The sequence below is a fragment of the Aethalodelphis obliquidens genome, unplaced genomic scaffold, assembly GCF_003676395.1.
Source record: "Aethalodelphis obliquidens isolate GAN/ISIS:26980383/991018 unplaced genomic scaffold, ASM367639v1 scaffold7, whole genome shotgun sequence".
Classification (NCBI taxonomy): Eukaryota; Metazoa; Chordata; class Mammalia; order Artiodactyla; family Delphinidae; genus Aethalodelphis; species Aethalodelphis obliquidens.
The window spans coordinates 21,122,596-21,140,994 of record NW_020837951.1 but is presented as its reverse complement, the minus strand read 5'-3'; the positions used below and the strand labels follow the sequence as shown (position 1 = coordinate 21,140,994).

General features: G+C 39.3%; 1 protein-coding gene across 6 annotated transcripts in view; it reads left to right on the top strand.

The window, feature by feature from the left end:
• HSDL2 (hydroxysteroid dehydrogenase like 2) overlaps nucleotides 1-18,399 on the top strand; it is a 103,108-nt gene that overhangs the window by 32,188 nt on the left and 52,521 nt on the right. For 5 of the 6 annotated variants that reach the window (XM_027105195.1, XM_027105194.1, XM_027105196.1 and 2 more), the window contains exons 2-4: nucleotides 2,496-2,659; nucleotides 3,601-3,699; nucleotides 16,977-17,091. In XM_027105195.1, coding sequence (XP_026960996.1) covers nucleotides 2,496-2,659; nucleotides 3,601-3,699; nucleotides 16,977-17,091 — 378 coding nt within the window. The remainder of the gene's footprint in view (nucleotides 1-2,495; nucleotides 2,660-3,600; nucleotides 3,700-16,976; nucleotides 17,092-18,399) is intronic. The other variant, XM_027105199.1, reaches the window with a different exon arrangement.

Here is an 18,399-nt window from a genome sequence, read left to right as displayed (position 1 = left end):
TATACAGTGGAGAAAGGACAGCCTCTTCAATACGTGGTGCTGGGAAAACTGGACAGGTACATGTAAAAGAATGAAATTAGAACACTCCCTAACACCAGACACTTGTAGGACTTCCCTGGTGGCGCAGTGGTTAAGAATCCGCCTGCCAATGCAGGGGACATGGGTTCAATCCCTGGTCTGGGAAGATCCCACATGCCACGGAGCAACCAAGCCCGCGAGCGACAAGTACTGAGCCCGTGTGCCTAGAGCCCATGCTCTGCAACAAGAGAAGCCACTGCAGTGAGAAGCCCGCGCACCACAGTGAAGATTAGCCCCACTCGCCACAACTAAAGAAAGCCCATGCACAGCAACAAAGACCCAACACAGCCAGAAATAAGTAGATAAGTAAATTTATTTTTAAAAGTTAGCTCATTAAAAAAAAAAAAGACACATGTGCCCCAATATTCTTTGCAGCGCTACAATTTGCCAGGTCATGGGGGCAACCTAAATGCCCATCAACAGATGAATGGATAAAGAAGATGTGGTACATATATACAATGGAATATTACTCAGCCATAAAAAGGAATAAAATTGGGTCATTTGTAGAGACATGGCTGGACCTAGAGACTGTCATACAGAGTGAAGTAAGTCCGAAAGAGAAAAACAATTACCGTATATTAACGCATATATGTGGAATCTAGAAAAATGTTACAGATGAACCGGTTTGCAAGGCATAAATAGAGACACAGATGTAGAGAACAAACATATAGACAAAGGGGGAAAGTGGAGTGGGGGTGATGGTGGTGGGATGAATTGGGAGATTGGGATTGACATAGATACACTAATATGTATAAAATAGATAACTAATATGAACCTGCTGTATAATAAATAAAAATAAAGTAGTTGTCACTTTGTGGGTCGGGAGGAAGAAGAAGGATAGTTAGAGAGGAATAGACAGGTGGCTTCTGGGGCATTGGTAATATTCTATTTCTATTTCTTGGTATTTATCTTATTTTGTTCTTTAAACTGTACACATTAGTTTATATGCTTTTTGTGTTTGCTATTTCACTAAAAATAGTTAACACCTCTGTCTCTTCCTCACTTCTCCACTCCCCTTCTTTCTTGCTAAACCATTTATTCCTTATTTTGAAATCCTCCCACTTTTACCTCTTAATTTGCTTCTAGAGTGTATTTCTCCAGATCTTGGCAAGAGCTTTATGTTCTTTTGTTAACAAGCCTACTTATCTGTTACCCCTGTCTTTGGTTACTGTCCCTTTTTCTCTTTGTCATTGTCACTTTTGCTGTCCTCTCCATCCTTCTCCTTAAACAAGCTTTTTATTTGCCTTTAGAAAGTAAACAAGAAAGTAGCTTTCCCTCACTGTTATCTGACTTTATACAGGTTTTCTTCTCATCTAACAACTGAATAATTAGAAGGTTAAAAGTTAAGGTGGGTAGATACAGAAAACTTAATGGACACAGAGAACTTTCCTCAGTACATTTGGATCACAGAATCTTTTGAACAATACCCTGAGTTCTTTGCCATCTTTCTACGTTTGTTTGTTTAACAGCATTACTGAGATGTAATTCACACACCACACAATTTACCCATTTAAAGTATACAATTAAGTGGTATACTATATATTTTTAGTATATTCACAGAGTTGTGCAACTATTACCACAATCAATTTTAAAATATTTTCATCATCCCCAAAAGAAACCCCATACCCCTCAGCTGTCAACCCCCAAATCCCCCACCCCAGTCCTAGGCAAACATTAATTCTTGTGTCTCTATAGGTTTGCCTGTTCTGGACATTTCATATAAATGGAATCATACAATTTGAGGTCCTTTGTGACTCTTTCAACTAGCATAATGTTTTCAAGGTTCAACCATGTAGCATAGATCAGTACTTCATTCCTTTTTATTTCTGAATATATCCCATTGTATTATGTATATATCACATTTTATTTTTCCATTCATCAGTTGATGGACATTTATGTTGTTTCCACTCTGGCTATTATAAGCAATGATGAGCATCTGTTAAAAAATTATTAGCTCTTACATAATTCCTTTTAAGTGGTATGTATTCATTGAAGAAAATTTGAAAAATCCTGAAGAATATAAAGAATATGATACAATTTATTCATAATCCCACCACTCAAAAATAAGCTCTTTTAAAAATTTTTTCAAGAATAAGCTTTAACACTTTTTCCGTCAGAAAAATACGTTTATGTAGTTTATTAATTCCTCATTTCTCTTTAAGATTTACTTCTCATTTGAGCAGATTTTGTTTGCCAAGTCATGGCAAATCTGGCCGCTGCAGTTGTAATAATTTGTAAATCATTGTACAATGGGAGTAAAGTAGAGTTATTAGCTATCAGATGGGGAGGGAGGAGGGTTTATAGAAAGTTTGATAGAGGAGGAAACATGTTTTGTGACTATGTGCATGAATTCCTGAAACTGGTAAGTAAATAAAAACATTGAGCTTTCTAATAAGGTCACATTTGTTCTGTTGTAGGAAGCTAGCAGGATGTACTGTCTTCATCACAGGCGCGAGCCGTGGCATTGGCAAAGCTATTGCTTTGAAAGCAGCAAAGGATGGAGCAAATATAGTCATTGCTGCAAAGACTGCCCAGGCACACCCCAAACTTGCAGGCACAATCTATACTGCTGCTGAAGAAAGTGAGTTTCAATACATAGAGAATTTGCTGGAAAGTTTAATTATATCTTTCTGAAGTCTACCCTAAAAATAATTTTATCAGGTTAAAGAAATATTTTGTCACCTTACAGCAGTGTTTGGGAACCATTTTTCTCCCCAGCAGTTTTAAGTGATGGGAGAGACTCCCGTTAAATATCATGTCTCATGAGGGCAGTGGTTCTTGGATGGGAGCAGAGAGTACAGGAGTGGAAGTAGAGGAAAGAATTTGAGAGGTGGATGGTGTGAACACTTTGAAAAAGTACTCCATGTTACTTGTTCTCTGCATAATTCACAAGTCATTATTTTAATATTTGCAGTTCACAAATAGCTATTGAGTGCTTATATTCAAGGCACTGTGCCAGGAGTAATGACTTAAATTTCAGCTTCAGTTGATATTGCTAGTTTTGTTAGTTACGTTAATAGTATTGTGGTTATGCTAGGGGAATACATATGAAGAAATTATGAGTGAAATGATGCCTGAGGTTAGTTTTGAAATACACCAGCAAAAAACAAAATGGAATTGGGGGTAGATAAACAAATTAAATAACTGGCAAAACATTATCAATCATTGAAGATAGGAGATGGATTCATGATAGTTCATTATACTATTCTTTATATTTTTGTAGATTTTTTGAAATTTTCCATAATAAAGGTCTTTTAAATTACCTTCCCCATTTTAATAGCATTTTAAAAAATTACCTTCCTTTTTGGTTTTTTAATAGAGTTGGCCTAGCTTGTCTGCAGCTGGATTCATCAGTCTGTCCTACTGTAGGGCAGAGTTGCTAGTAGTTATAAGACATAGTTATTTATATTGATTTTCTGAAAATGGGGTACTTTTTTCTTTTGACTCTTGTGTCAGAGGTTTGATATTGATGAAAGGTTTAATATTTGAATGCTTTAATGTTTCTTTGTTTATCCTTTGTAGTCAAAGCAGCTGGAGGAAAGGCCTTGCCATGTGTTGTTGATGTGAGAGATGAACAACAAATCAGCAGTGCAGTGGAGAAAGCAGTTGAGAAATTTGGAGGTACAGCCTTCATTCTGAAATAATTATTGAATATTGGTAAAGTATAGGTGTAACTATAATTTTATATTTAATTTTCTTTTGATTATTTTTTACTGAGTCTTTTTGAGTATAACCAGAAGTGGGTATTTATTCATATAGAAGCACAGCTTAAAATCATCTGATGACTAATTGAATAATTATTAAAAATCATTTTTTTCTCATTTTTTTTTTTTACATCTTTATTGGAGTATAATTGCTTTACAATGGTGTGTTAGTTTCTGCTTTATAACAAAGTGAATCAGTTATACATATACATATGTTCCCATATCTCTTCCCTCTTGCGTCTCCCTCCCTCCCACCCTCTCTATCCCACCCCTCTAGGCGGTCACAGAGCACTGAGCTGATATCCCTGTGCTATGCGGCAGCTTCCCACTAGCTATCTACCTTACGTTTGTTAGTGTATATATGTCCATGCCTCTCTCTCGCTTTGTCACAGCTCACCCTTACCCCTCCCCATATCCTCAAGTCCATTCTGCAGTAGGTCTGTGTCTTTATTCCTGTCTTACCCCTAGGTCCTTCATGACATTTTTTTTTTCTTAAATTCCATATATATGTGTTAGCATACGGTATTTGTCTCTCTCTTTCTGACTTACTTCACTCTGTATGACAGACTCTAGGTCCATCCACCTCATTACAAACAGCTCAATTTCGTTTCTTTTTATGGCTGAGTAATATTCCATTGTATATATGTGCCACATCTTCTTTATCCATTCATCCGATGATGGGCTCTTAGGTTGTTTCCATCTCCGGGCTATTGTAAATAGTGCTGCAATGAACATTTTGGTACATGACTCTTTTTGAATTATGGTTTTCTCAGGGTATATGCCCAGTAGTGGGATTGCTGGGTCATATGGTAGTTCTACTTGTAGTTTTTTAAGGAACCTCCATACTGTTCTCCATAGTGGCTTTGTCAATTTACATTCCCACCAACAGTGCAAGAGTGTTCCCTTTTCTCCACACCTTCTCCAGCATTTATTGTTTCTAGATATTTTGATGATGGCCATTCTGACTGGTGTGAGATGATATCTCATTGTAGTTTTGATTTGCATTTCTTTAATGATTAATGATGTTGAGCATTCTTTCATGTGTTTGTTGGCAATCTGTATATCTTCTTTGGAGAAATGTCTAGGTCTTCTGCCCATTTTTGGATTGGGTTGTTTGTTTTTTTGTTATTGAGCTGCATGAGCTGCTTGTAAATTTTGGAAATTAATCCTTTGTCAGTTGCTTCATTTGCAAATATTTTCTCCCATTCTGAGGGTTGTCTTTTGGTCTTGCTTATGGTTTCCTTTGCTGTGCAAAAGCTTTGAAGTTTCATTAGGTCCCATTTGTTTATTTTTGCTTTTATTTCCATTTCTCTAGGAGGTGGGTCAAAAAGGATCTTGCTGTGATTTATGTCATACAGTGTTCTGCCTATGTTTTCCTCTAAGAGTTTGATAGTTTCTGGCCTTGCATTTAGGTCTTTAATCCATTTTGAGCTTATTTTTGTGTATGGTGTTAGGGAGTGGTCTAATCTCATACTTTTACACGTACTTGTCCTGTTTTCCCAGCACCACGTATTGAAGAGGCTGTCCTTTCTCCACTGTACATTCCTGCCTCCTTTATCAAACATAAGGTGACCATAAGTGCGTGGGTTTATCTCTGGGCTTTCTATCCTGTTCCATTGATCTATCTTTCTGTTTTTTGTGCCAGTACCATACTGTCTTGATTACTGTAGCTTTGTAGTATAGTCTGAAGTCAGGGAGCCTGCTTCTTCCAGCTCCATTTTTCGTTCTCAAGATTGCTTTGGCTATTCAGGGTCTTTTGTGTTTCCATACAAATTGTGAAATTTTTTGTTCTAGTTCTGTGAAAAATGCCAGTGGTAGTTTGATAGGGATTGCATTGAATCTGTACATTGCTTTGGGTAGTAGAGTCATTTTCACAATGTTGATTCTTCCAATACAATAACATGGCATATCTCTCCATCTATCTGTATCATCTTTAATTTCTTTCGTCAGTGTCTTATAATTTTCTGCATACAGGTCTTTTGTCTCCTTAGGTAGGTTTATTCCTAGATATTTTATTCTTTTTGTTGCAATGGTAAATGCGAGTGTTTTCTTGATTTCACTTTCAGATTTTTCATCCTTAGTGTATAGGAATGCCAGAGATTTCTGTGCATTAATTTTGTATCCTGCTACTTTACCAAATTCATTGATTAGCTCTAGTAGTTTTCTGGTAGCATATTTGGGATTCTCTATATATGGTATCATGTCATCTGCAAAAAGTGACAGCTTTATTTCTTCTTTTCTGATTTGGATTCCTTTTATTTCCTTTTCTTCTCTGATTTCTGTGGCTAAAACTTCCAAAACTATGTTGAATAAGAGTGGTGAGAGTGGGCAACCTTGTCTTGTTCCTGATCTTAGTGGAAATGCTTTCAGTTTTTCACCATTGAGGACAATGTTGGCTATGGGTTTGTCATATATGGCCTTTATTATGTTGAGGGAAGTTCCCTCTATGCCTACCTTCTGCAGGGTTTTTATAATAAAAGGGTGCTGAATTTTGTCAAAAGCTTTCTCTGCATCTGTTGAGATGATCATATGGTTTTTCTCCTTCAATTTGTTAATATGGTGTATCATGTTGATTGATTTGCGTATATTGAAGAATCCTTGCATTCCTGGAATAAACCCCGCTTGATCATGGTGTATGATCCTTTTAATGTGCTGTTGGATTCTGTTTGCTAGTATTTTGTTGAGGATTTTTGCATCTATGTTCATCAGTGATATTGGCCTGTAGTTTTCTTTCTTTGTGACATCCTTGTCGGGTTTTGGTATCAGGGTGATGGTGGCCTCGTAGAATGAGTTTGGGAGTGTTCCTCCGTCTGCTATATTTTGGAAGAGTTTGAGAAGGATAGGTGTTAGCTCTTCTCTAAATGTTTGATAGAATTCGCCTGTGAAGCCATCTGGTCCTGGGCTTTTGTTTGTTGGAAGATTTTTAATCCCAGTCTCAATTTCAGTGCTTGTGATTGGTCTGTTCATATTTTCTATTTCTTCCTGATTCAGTCTTGGCAGGTTGTGCATTTCTAAAAATTTGTCCATATCTTCCAGGTTGTCCATTTTATTGGCATAGAGTTGCTTGTAGTAATCTCTCATGATCTTTTGTATTTCTGCAGTGTCAGTTGTTACTTCTCCTTTTTCATTTTTAATTCTATTGATTAGAGCCTTCTCCCTTTTTGTCTTGATGAGTCTGGCTAATGGTTTATCAATTTTGTTTATCCTCTCAAAGAACCAGCTTTTAGTTTTATTGATCTGTGCTATCGTTTCCTTCATTTCTTTTTCATTTATTTCTGATCTGATCTTTATGATTTCTTTCCTTCTGCTAACTTTGGGGTTTTTTTGTTCTTCTTTCTCTAATTGCTTTAGGTGCAAGGTTAGGTTGTTTATTTGAGATGTTTCCTGTTTCTTAAAGTAGGATTGTATTGCTATAAACTTCCCTCTTAGAACTGCTTTTGCTGCATCCCATAGGTTTTGGGTCATCGTGTCTCCATTGTCATTTGTTTCTAGATATTTTTTGATTTCCTCTTTGATTTCTTCAGTGATCACTTCGTTATTAAGTAGTGTATTGTTTAGCCTCCATGTGTTTGTATTTTTTACAGATCTTTTCCTGTAATTGATATCTAGTCTCATAGCGTTGTGATTGGAAAAGATATTGATACAGTTTAAATTTTCTTAAATTTACCAAGGCTTGATTTGTGACCCAAGATATGATCTATCCTGGAGAATGTTCCATGAGCACTTGAGAAAAATGTGTATTCTGTTGTTTTTGAATGGAATGTCCTATAAATATCAATTAAGTCCATCTTGTTTTTGTATCATTTAAAGCTTGTGTTTCCTTATTTATTTTCATTTTGGATGATCTGTCCATTGGTGAAAGTGGGGTGTTAAAGTCCCCTACTATGAATATGTTACTGTCGATTTCCCCTTTTATGGCTGTTAGTATTTGCCTTCTGTATTGAGGTGTTCCTATGTTGGGTGCATAAATATTTACAGTTGTTATATCTTCTTCTTGGATCAATCCCTTGATCATTATGTAGTGTCCTTCTTTGTCTCTTCTAATAGTCTTTATTTTAAAGTCTATTTTGTCTGATATGAGAATTGCTACTCCAGCTTTCTTTTGGTTTCCATTTACATGGAATATCTTTTTCCATCCTCTTACTTTCAGTCTGTATGTGTCTCTAGGTCTGAAGTGGGTCTCTTGTAGACAGCATATATATGGGTCTTGTTTTTGTATCCATTCAGCCAATCTGTGTCTTTTGATGGGAGCATTTAATCCATTAACATTTAAGGTAATTTATCGATATGTATGTTCCTATTCCCATTTTCTTAATTGTTTTGGATTTGTTATTGTAGGTCTTTTCCTTCTCTTGTGTTTCTTGCCTAGAGAAGTTCCTTTAGCATTTGTTGTAAAGCTGGTTTGGTGGTGCTGAACTCTCTCAGCTTTTGCTTGTCTGTAAAGGTTTTAATTTCTCCATCAAATCTGAACGAGAACCTTGCTGGGTAGAGTAATCTTGGTTGTAGGTTTTTCTCCTTCATCACTTTAAATATGTCCTGCCAGTCCCTTCTGGCTTGCAGAGTTTCTGCTGAAAGATCAGCTGTTAACCTTATGGGGATTCCCTTGTGTGTTATTTGTCGTTTTTCCCTTGCTGCTTTTAGTATGTTTTCTTTGTATTTACTTGTTGACAGTTTGATTAATATGTGTCCTGGCATGTTTCTCCATTGATTTAACCTGTATGGGACTGTCTGTGCTTCTGGGACTTGATTAACTATTTCCTTTCCCATATTAGGGAAGTTTTCAACTATAATCTCTTCAAATATTTTCTCAGTCCCTTTCCTTTTCTCTTCTTCTTCTGGAACCCCTATAATTCAAATGTTGGTGCGTTTATTGTTGTCCCAGAGGTCTCTGAGACTGTCCTCAGTTCTTTTCATTCTTTTACTTTATTCTGCTCTGCAGTAGTTATTTCCACTATTTTATCTTCCAGGTCACTTATCCGTTCTTCTGCCTCAGTTATTCTGCTATTGATCCCATCTAGAGTATTTTTAATTTCATTTATTGTGTTGTTCATTGTTGCTTGTTTCATCTTTAGTTCTTCTAGATCCTTGTTAAATGTTTCTTGCATTTTGTCTATTCTATTTCCAGGATTTTGGATCATCTTTACTATCATTATTCTGAATTCTTTTTCAGGTAGACTGCCTATTTCCTCTTCATTTGTTAGGTCTGGTGGGTTTTTATCTTGCTCCTTCATCTGCTGTGTGTTTTTCTGTCTTCTCATTTTGCTTATCTTACTGTGTTTGGGCTCTCCTTTTTGCAGGCTGCAGGTTCGTAGTTCCTGTTGTTTTTGGTGTCTGTCCCCAGTGGCTATAGTTAGTTCAGTGGGTTGTGTAGGCTTCCTGTTGGAGGGGGCTAGTGCCTGTGTTCTGGTGGATGAGGCTGGATCTTGTCTTTCTGGTGGGCAGGTCCACGTCTGGTGGTGTGTTTTGGGGTGTCTGTGGTTTACTATAATTTTAGGCAGCCTCTCTGCTAATGGGTGGGGTTGTGTTCCTCTCTTGCTCGTTGTTTGGCATAGGGTATCCAGCACTGTAGCTTGCTGTTTGTTGAGTGAAGCTGGGTGCTGGTGTTGAGATGGAGATCTCTGGGAGTTTTTTGCCATTTGATATTATGTGGAGATGGGAGGTGTCTTGTGGACCAGTGTCCTGAAGTTGGCTCTCCCACCTCAGAGGCACAGCACTGACTCCTGGCTGCAGCACCAAGAGCCTTTGATCCACACGGCTCAGAATAAAAGGGAGAAGCAGAAGAAAGAAAGAAAGAGAGAGAGAGAGAGAGAGAGAGAGGGAGGGAGGGAGGAAGAAGAAAGAAAGAGAATGGGAACAAGGGAGGAAGGAAGAGAATAAAATAAAATAAAGTAACATAAAATAAAGTTATTAAAATAAAAAATAATTATTAAGAGAAAAAAATTTTTTTAAAGAAAAAAGAAAAAAAACCCAAAACGGATGGATAGAACCCTAGGACAAATGGTGAAAGCAAAGCTATACAGACAAAATCTCACACAGAAGCATACACATACACACTCACAAAGAGAGGAAAAGGGGAAAAATAAATCTTGCTCTCAACGTCCACCTCCTCAATTTGGGATGATTCGTTGTCTATTCATGTATTCCACAGATGCAGGGTACATCAAGTTGATTGTGGAGCTTTAATCCGCTGCTTCTGAGGCTCTGGGAGAGATTTCCCTTTCTCTTCTTTGTTTGCACAGCTCCCGGGGCTCAGCTTTGGATTTGGCCCCGCCTCTGCGTGTAGGTCGCCGGAGGGCATCTGTTCTTCGCTCAGACAGGACGGGGTTAAAGGAGCAGCTGCTTTGGGGGCTCTGGCTAACTCAGTTTGGGGGGAGGGAGGGGTGCAAATGCGGGGGGAGCCTGCGGCGGCAGAGGCCAGCACGATGTTGCACCAGCCTGAGGCGCGCCATGCGTTCTCCCGGGGAAGTTGTCCCTGGACCCCGGGACCCTGGCAGTGGCGGGCTGCACAGGCTCCCCGGAAGGGAGGTGTGGATAGTGACCTGTGCTCGCACACAGGCTTCTTGGTGGCGGCAGCAAAAGCCTTAGCGTCTTATGCCCGTCTCTGGGGTCTGTGCTGTTAGCCGCGGCTCGCCTCCATCTCTGGAACTCCTTTAAGCAGCGCTCTTAATCCCCTCTCCTCGCGCACCAGGAAACAAAGAGGGAAGAAAAAGTCTCTTGCCTCTTCGGCAGGTCCAGACTTTTCCCGGACTCCGTCCCGGCTAGCCGTGGCGCACTAACCCCCTGCAGGCTGTGTTCACGCCGCCAACTCCAGTCCTCTCCTTGTGCTCCTACCCGAAGCCCGAACCTCAGCTCCCAGCCCCGCCCGCCCCGCCCGCCCCGCCCGGAGAGCAGACAAACCTCTCGGGCTGGTGAGTGCCGGTCGGCCCTGATCCTCTGTGCGGGAATCTCTCCACTTTGCCCTCCGCACCCCTGTTGCTGTGCTCTCCTCCGCGGCTCCGAAGCTTTCCCCCCTGCCACCCGCAGTCTCCGCCCGCGAAGGGGCTTCCTAGTGTGTGGAAACTTTTCCTCCTTCACAGCTCCCTCCCACTGGTGCAGGTCCCGTCCCTATTCTTTTGTCTCTGTTTATTCTTTTTTCTTTTGCCCTACCCAGGTACGTGGGGAATTTCTTGCCTTTTGGGAGGTCTGAGGTCTTCTGCCAGCATTCAGTAGGTGTTCTGTAGGAGTTGTTCCACGTGTGGATGTATTTCTGGTGTATCTGTGGGGAGGAAGGTGATCTCCGCGTCTTACTCTTCCGCCATCTTCCCGATTCCCCTAAAAATCATTTTGGATAGTATAACAAATTTACCATCCAAAATAAAGTTAACACCTTGACAATAACATACATCTAGCCAAGTGGTTCCCCAGATCCCATCCACTTGTCTTTCCCCAGTTCATGTAACCATCATTTGATGACTTTTTAATATTTATTGAATAAAGTGCAGATAACCTATTGGCATTGAAGATCTTTCACATTCTGGTGTTAACAGACTTGTTTTGGTTTCATCTTTCTTCTACACACCTATGTAAACTCCCTACTTCAGCCAAAATTGTTTACATCCATTTCCTTACCTTTAATTTTTTTTGTCTCTCAGCTTTTGCTGTTCCTATTCCTGAGGCTCCTCCAGTGCCCACTCCTCCACCTCTGATCCTTCCTGAAATGTTCCCTTCTTTGTCTTTTGAAATCCTACCTTTTTGTGCTTTAATCTCATCTCCTTCACGAAGCCAGTTTCCTGACTATGCCAACTAATCAGAAGTGTACATTTTTCTTTCTCTGAATTCCAAAAACATTCCTTTGATCCTCATCTTGTATGACTTTAGATCTTAGTATTTCTTTTTTGTCCCCAATTGGTTCATAAGCTGCTAGAAGGCAAGTGTTGGGAGTTGAACTGAGACTTCAATGGCATTATAGCAAGGCACGTAGCCATGTCCAGATCCTGCCCTATTCCCACTCTCTCCGTATAATATTCCAGAGACTGTATGTACATACAAAGGATATTGCCCAATGGGAAACAAGGTTAATGCTTTATTGTTAGCAAGGCTCGTGCTTATAACTCCCAGTGTGGAGTGCTGTGTTATTCAGGACTGGAGCACAAAGCTTTGGCTCAAATGGGGCCTCTTCTTTAAATCCAAAATCTTACTCCTGATTGGCAGCCTTTCCCAAAGTAATGTGAATGCCCATGAGAGAAGAGGAGAGAGAATGCAAAATTACTGGGTATTTTTTTTTTTTTCTTACTGATCGGGCTGCAAATATGAAAGAGGAAGGAAGGATGCCACATTCATGTGCAGAACCTTTTATCTAAAATGACTTCACCTACTAGTGAAACTGAGCAAATAGTGCCAATTAGGACTTAACCTAATTAGTTTAGCCGTTCATTTTTAGGGAGGAATTAAGGGATAAGGTGGGTGAGGGTGGAAGACTGGAGCTTTTCCTTTCTCTGTATTCATCCAGTTTTAGTTCTTTCTGTTGATCCATTGGGTTTATCAACTGAGGGCAAGTTATCCTTCTTGGAGAATGAAATCATCAGAATACTGGGGAGAGCTGCTACCAGCTTTGTCTGAGCCCTTTCTCGATCTTTATTTCTGTCCTGTAGTTCTGTTAGAGAACATCAGCAGTTCAGCTGTTGTCTGGTATTGTCCCAAGAAACCTCTGAAATGAGTCAAGATGGACATTAGTTAAAGATACTCAAGACCATACTATATAGGCCCCCAATTCACCCCCCCATTTATTATTTTTTTTAATTTAATTATTTTAAACTTGTAAAAAAAATTTTTATTTTTTGGCTGTGTTGGGTGTTCGTTGCTGCACGCAGGCTTTCTCTAGTTGCGGCGAGCGGGGGCACTACTCTTTGTTGTGGTGCATGGGCTTCTCATTGCAGTGGTTTCTCTTGTTGCGGAGCACAGGCTCTAGGCACGTGGGCTTCAGTAGTTGCAGCACATGGACTCAGTAGTTGCGCCCTACAGCATACGGGATTCAGTAGTTATGGCTCACGGGCTCTAGAGCACAGGCTCGGTAGTTGTGGTGCACAAGCTTAGCTGCTTCACGGCATGTGGGGTCTTCCTGGGCCAGGGTTCGAACCCGTGTCCCCTGCATTGGCAGGTGGATTCTTAACCACTGCCAACAGGGAAGTCTCCCCTTTTATTTTCATTTGTATTTTTTAAATTTTATTTTTCTTAATTGAAGTATAGTTGATTTACAAAGTTGTGCCAATCTCTGCTGTCCAGCAAAGTGACTGAGTTATTCACATGTATACATTCTTTTTTTAATATTCTTTTCCATTGTGGTTTATCACAGGATATTGACTATAGTTCCCTGTGCTATACAGTAGGACCTTGTTGTTTATCCATCTTATATATAATAGTTTTCACCCACCTTTTAACTTCCCGTCTTGAATTCTAGCTGCATTGTCTAATCTGGTTCACCAGAAAGAGTTACACATTACGTACTAATGACATCATAGTCCAAAAATTTGTTCCTGAGTGTCAAAATGTGAAGCAGCTCCACTTTCCAGAGTTGGGATCCTCCAGAATAAACTGAGGTCTCACAAATTGATTTCTTCTCCTACTGTTGCCACAGAATTTAAAGAGCCACACTGAAATCTTTTTCTTGGAAGAATTAAGACCCAGAAATATCTCCTCTCCAATTTTCTAACTCTATTTTGTCCCAGCCAAGGAGGTTCACTCAGGTGCATGGATGGTCTGCATTTTTTTAGCCACTGTAGCTTAGATTGTCTTCCATTGAACCTGGTATCATTCCTTCAGCATCTTCAATGTTGGATTAATTCAACTTTGTCTATCACGTGATGTCCTTTTCCAGGAGTAGACAGAGAAAACGGTAAGGACAAAAGCAAATCTTGGTTTTTGTTTCTTTAGAAGTCAGTGGATCCATATTATTGATTTGGGCTTCATGTCCTAGAACTTAGCTCAGTTGCTAGAAATCTTCAATTAAGAAGGTATGCTTTTCATATCTTTGGGGAAAAAAATCTCCCAATGTATTTTGCTACCTGTTGTTGAGATGGGCATCTGAAACACTTCTTTTTTTAAAAAATTAATTAATTTTATTTTTGTCTGCGTTGGGTCTTAGCTGTGTGTGGACTTTCTTTATTTGCAGCGAGCAGGGGCTACTCTTTGTTGTAGTGCCTGGGCTTCTCATTGCCGTGGTTTCTCTTGTTGTGGAGCATCGGCTCTAGGCACGCGGGCTTTAGTAGTTGTGGCATGCGGTCTCAGTAGCTGTGGCTCGCGGGCTCTAGAGTGCAGGCTCAGTAGTTGTGGCGCATGGGCTTAGTTGCTCCACGGCATGTGGGATCTTCCTGGACCAGGGTTCAAACCCGTGTCCCCTGCCTTGGCAGGTGGATTCTTAACCACTGCGCCACCAGGGAAGCCCTGAAACCTTTCTATCTTCTTGCTAAATTTACAAATTGGTGGTGGAGTTACCTTTATTTTGGAATCTATCCTAACATTTCCTTCCCTCCTCCTTAGGATCCACTTTGATGTATTTAAAGTGTTTTGCTTTCCATTTGCCCATTAACTTCTGCTTTTCTGGCATAACAATGCAGAATCTTAATTCTTCAGTGAGCTCTGTTCAGCATCTCAGCTTCTGCTGTCTCCTAATCAGGATGGCTGCCACATTTATGAGATGATTCATAGCCTGCTCTTTTTTTCCTCTGTGTTTTTTTTCCACAGATCTCCCAAGTCTTTATATTTTGCTCGTTTGGTTTTAGTTCCATACTATGGTTGCTACTGATATGGTCTGGTTTGGAGTTTTGTAGGCCTTTGAAGTCTGCCTTTTAGGGAACACTCTACCTTTGCCCTGATATTTCTCTCTGCTGGGGAATTATCCCTAACAAAGTCCTGCACAGTGGATGGTGCTTTCTGACCTGTGCCCTGGGGGGCCTCTGCCACATGGTACTCCCTATCACCTTGCCTTCCCTCATCTTCAGAGTGTTTCAGGCCTTGAGTAAATTATGCTGTTTCATAAACCACAGATGTAATCTTTCCTGCCACCTTTTTCTTCTGCAGCAGGCATACATATATGCCTTTTCTTTATCATTTCCCACCATCGTTCCCCGATCCATTTTAATTTGGCCCATCTGAGTTCAGAAATTTTAAGATATCTCTTAATTGGACCCAGTTTTTTTTCTCTTTATCACTGGCAAGTCAAATAGAGTTTTCCCAGTCAGTATATCTTCATTACTCATCTACTTTCTTTTGCTTTTGGGCCCAGATGTTTGCTCTGCTAACATAGCTGTCACTTATTATCACATAGTGAGAGATGAAGTCAATAAAGGTTGGATTTGCCCAAGGAATCCATTGATTGGATCAACCCTCATTAGCTTCATCGCCTTAATTAGGGTAATTCTACACAGGTGGTTTGCACACCCAGACCAGCATCTCACCCAGACCCACACTCAATTTGCTTTGCTCCCACCTGGCTTTTTCTTTAGTGAATATTATCTTCCTTGTCTCTTAGGCCCTAGCAGCATGCCTTATACAGAGTAGCCCCTCAGTGATTATGTCTTAGTGATGAGATTGAGCAATATCTAGTTTTGTGAATTGAGAAGCATGTCGTGGATTTAAAAATTCCTCTCACTGGTCTTTGCCACTTATGAAGGCAAACCATCATCATTTTGTTTATTCTGGAAAGCTGGTAGTCACAGGACGTGAACCTTGTCCAATATATACAGGTGATTTACTTGAGTTTGAGTTTTGTTATAACGAAGATATAAAATGTAATCTAGTTGAATCCAAAGTTATTCTAAGGACACGTTTTAAGAAAACATTAGTAGCGCTAACTCTGTGCTAAAGAATATGGAAATTGAGGAATGAGGACGTGATCAAAATTTTATAATGTTACTATAAATGAAGAAAGGGAGCTTACGACTAATATGTTGTAAGTATAATAACCTTATTTAAACCATTTTCCACATATTGTGAGAGAGGGACAAAGCAAAGTTAAGATAATAAAAGACGTTTAAGGCAACAGTCTAACCCCAGCAGTAGAAATTGTCATATATCTATTTGATAGAATATTAAATGCTCTTTAGAAAGAATGGATGCAGCTAGAGATGATCATACTAAGTGAAATAAGTCAGAAAGAGACAAATACCATATGATATTACTTATATGTGGAGTCTAAAATATGACACAAATGAACTTATCTACGAAACAGAAACAGACTCACAGACATAGAGAACAGACCTGTGGTTGCCAAGGGGGAGGGGGATGGGGGAGGGATAGATGGGGAGTTTGGGATTAGTAGATGCAAGCTATTACATATATTGAATAGAATGCATAAACAACAAGGTCCAACTGTATCGCACAGGGAACTATATTCAGTATCCTGAAATAAACTATAATGGAAAAGAATATAAAAAAGAATGTATATATATCTATAACTGAGTCACTTTGCTGTACAGCAGAAATTAACACAACATTGTAAATCAGCTGTACTTCAATTTAAAGGAGAAGAATTATGAAGGCCATGTAGAAATGCAGAAATGTGTTTGAGATGCTTTTGTATTTTACCATTTTCATTTAACATTATTTAAGCTTGTAACCATAAATGTTACATATGGATAAGGACTGTATAGAATATGCAGAAATAATCATTATTCTAAATTTATTTTGTGTATAAGTTACCAAAACAAACCTGATCTATTTTCATGATTTGCCTGGAATTTAAACTCTAGGTCATTTCTCTTTTCCCAGTTCCCAAGACCAGAAAGGAGCTCTTCCATTTAAGTAAGGGCCTTTAAGAGGCGGGAGACCGGTGTGCTTGGAAGGGAGACAGGCCTTGGAAAGATGATTGGGTGGGGGGGGGTGGAAACTTTAAGGAAATTGACCTAAGGTTCTTGGAGACAAGGAGGGAAGACCAGGAAGTAAGAGAACAGATAAGGACGGGAGCTACAAACCACTAAGGACTAAGCTTCCTTGCAGTTTCCTGTGGAGCCCTGGTTATGGTCTCCATGTGCCTGTGAAAATCATTTGGGTGCTGTTTTGACATACCTACTGAGTCTTGCATTGGTGTATTCGTCAGTCATATTATCTAAAAGAAGTATTTGTGAACTCGGGCTTCAACTATATAGAGTGAATGTTTTTTATTTCTTTTTGTTATAAAGTCTAAATTACATTACTAAGAAGTTGATTATTTGAATACAGGAATTGATATTCTGGTGAATAATGCCAGTGCTATTAGCTTGACCAACACATTGGAAACACCTACAAAGAAAGTGGATTTGATGATGAACATCAACACCAGAGGCACCTATCTTACGTAAGTTAAAGACCTGTGGGAGAGAGTGTTGCAGTGTTTTGTCAGAGAACTAGTTGTAAACAGATTTGAATAGGTTAGGAATACAGTTTAAAATCTAGTCAACCCTTATAAAGGCCTAAAAGTGCTCCAAGTCAGTAGGTAGTATTTTAAATAGTTTTATTCAGAGTGCCTTTTCTCTGTGATTCTAATAAAGACTAAAGTATAGCTCAAACATTTTCAAACATTTGCATGAGTAAATATATATATATGCATACCAAGTCTTCTGGCAAACCTGCAGTAGTCTCTTCCTCTGAAAAACACTGGAGTTTTAGTTATGTAAATAACAAGAAGCTCATTATGAATCCCATTTTAATGTAATTGAAAAAGGCTAATGCTATCTTAGGCAGTGTCAGGGAAAATATCAAATATAGAATGAGAGCAAATGTAGTCCTGTTGTGTTCTGGATTGGTCAGACCTAGTCCACTCTTGTTTGTTTGTCCATTTGTTTATCTGTTTATTTACCTTCGGGTTCTACCATTTTTCATGTGGATATAAGGGCAGATCAGCACAGAACTTTCTTATCTGCCTTATATGTACTTGTGTGTATCTGCCTTATACGTTTGCATAGAACAGGTGGTTAGGAACTTGGGCTTTGGAGGCAGACTCCTTTGAGGATTCAAATTTCACCCCCACCCTTCATGACTCACTATCTTCATGAGCTTGTACAAGTAACTTAAGCTCTTGCAGTCTGTTTTCTCATTTGTAAAATGGGGATAATAGAGAAGTATGTCATAAGATTGGTAATAAGGGTTAAATGTAAAATTTGTCTTTAATTTTGAACTTTGCCCTTGGATGTGTGTTTTTGGATCAGCAAAACTTGGCTCTGACAGTGTTAAACATTTTGTTTTTATTAGTTACCTATATTCATAATTTCATTAGCTGCCTACATGAAAAAAATCAGATTTACACAAAAATCCCGATTTCTGGCTTTCTTGAAACATTGGCCACATAGAGACAGCGTTCCCACGTGGCAACAGTTAGCTACCATAGCCCAGTGGCAGAGTATCAACTGCGTTATCAGATGGGGACTGGGCACCATTGTCTCTGGATGCTGAGGGCAGGCTAAAAAGTTGCCACTTATCATTGTGCTTGCACTTTTCCTTCTTCTATTAAAGGAGAAAGTAAAATATTTTCATACCCATGTCTCTATCTGAAGTGGGAAAATGAGACATATGCCAAGAGGGCCATATGTGCAAGTAAAATGGTTGAGAGCTTGCTTCTTTGTAGATGTGGGGCATATTTCTATAAATTCAGTGTGTAACCTATATT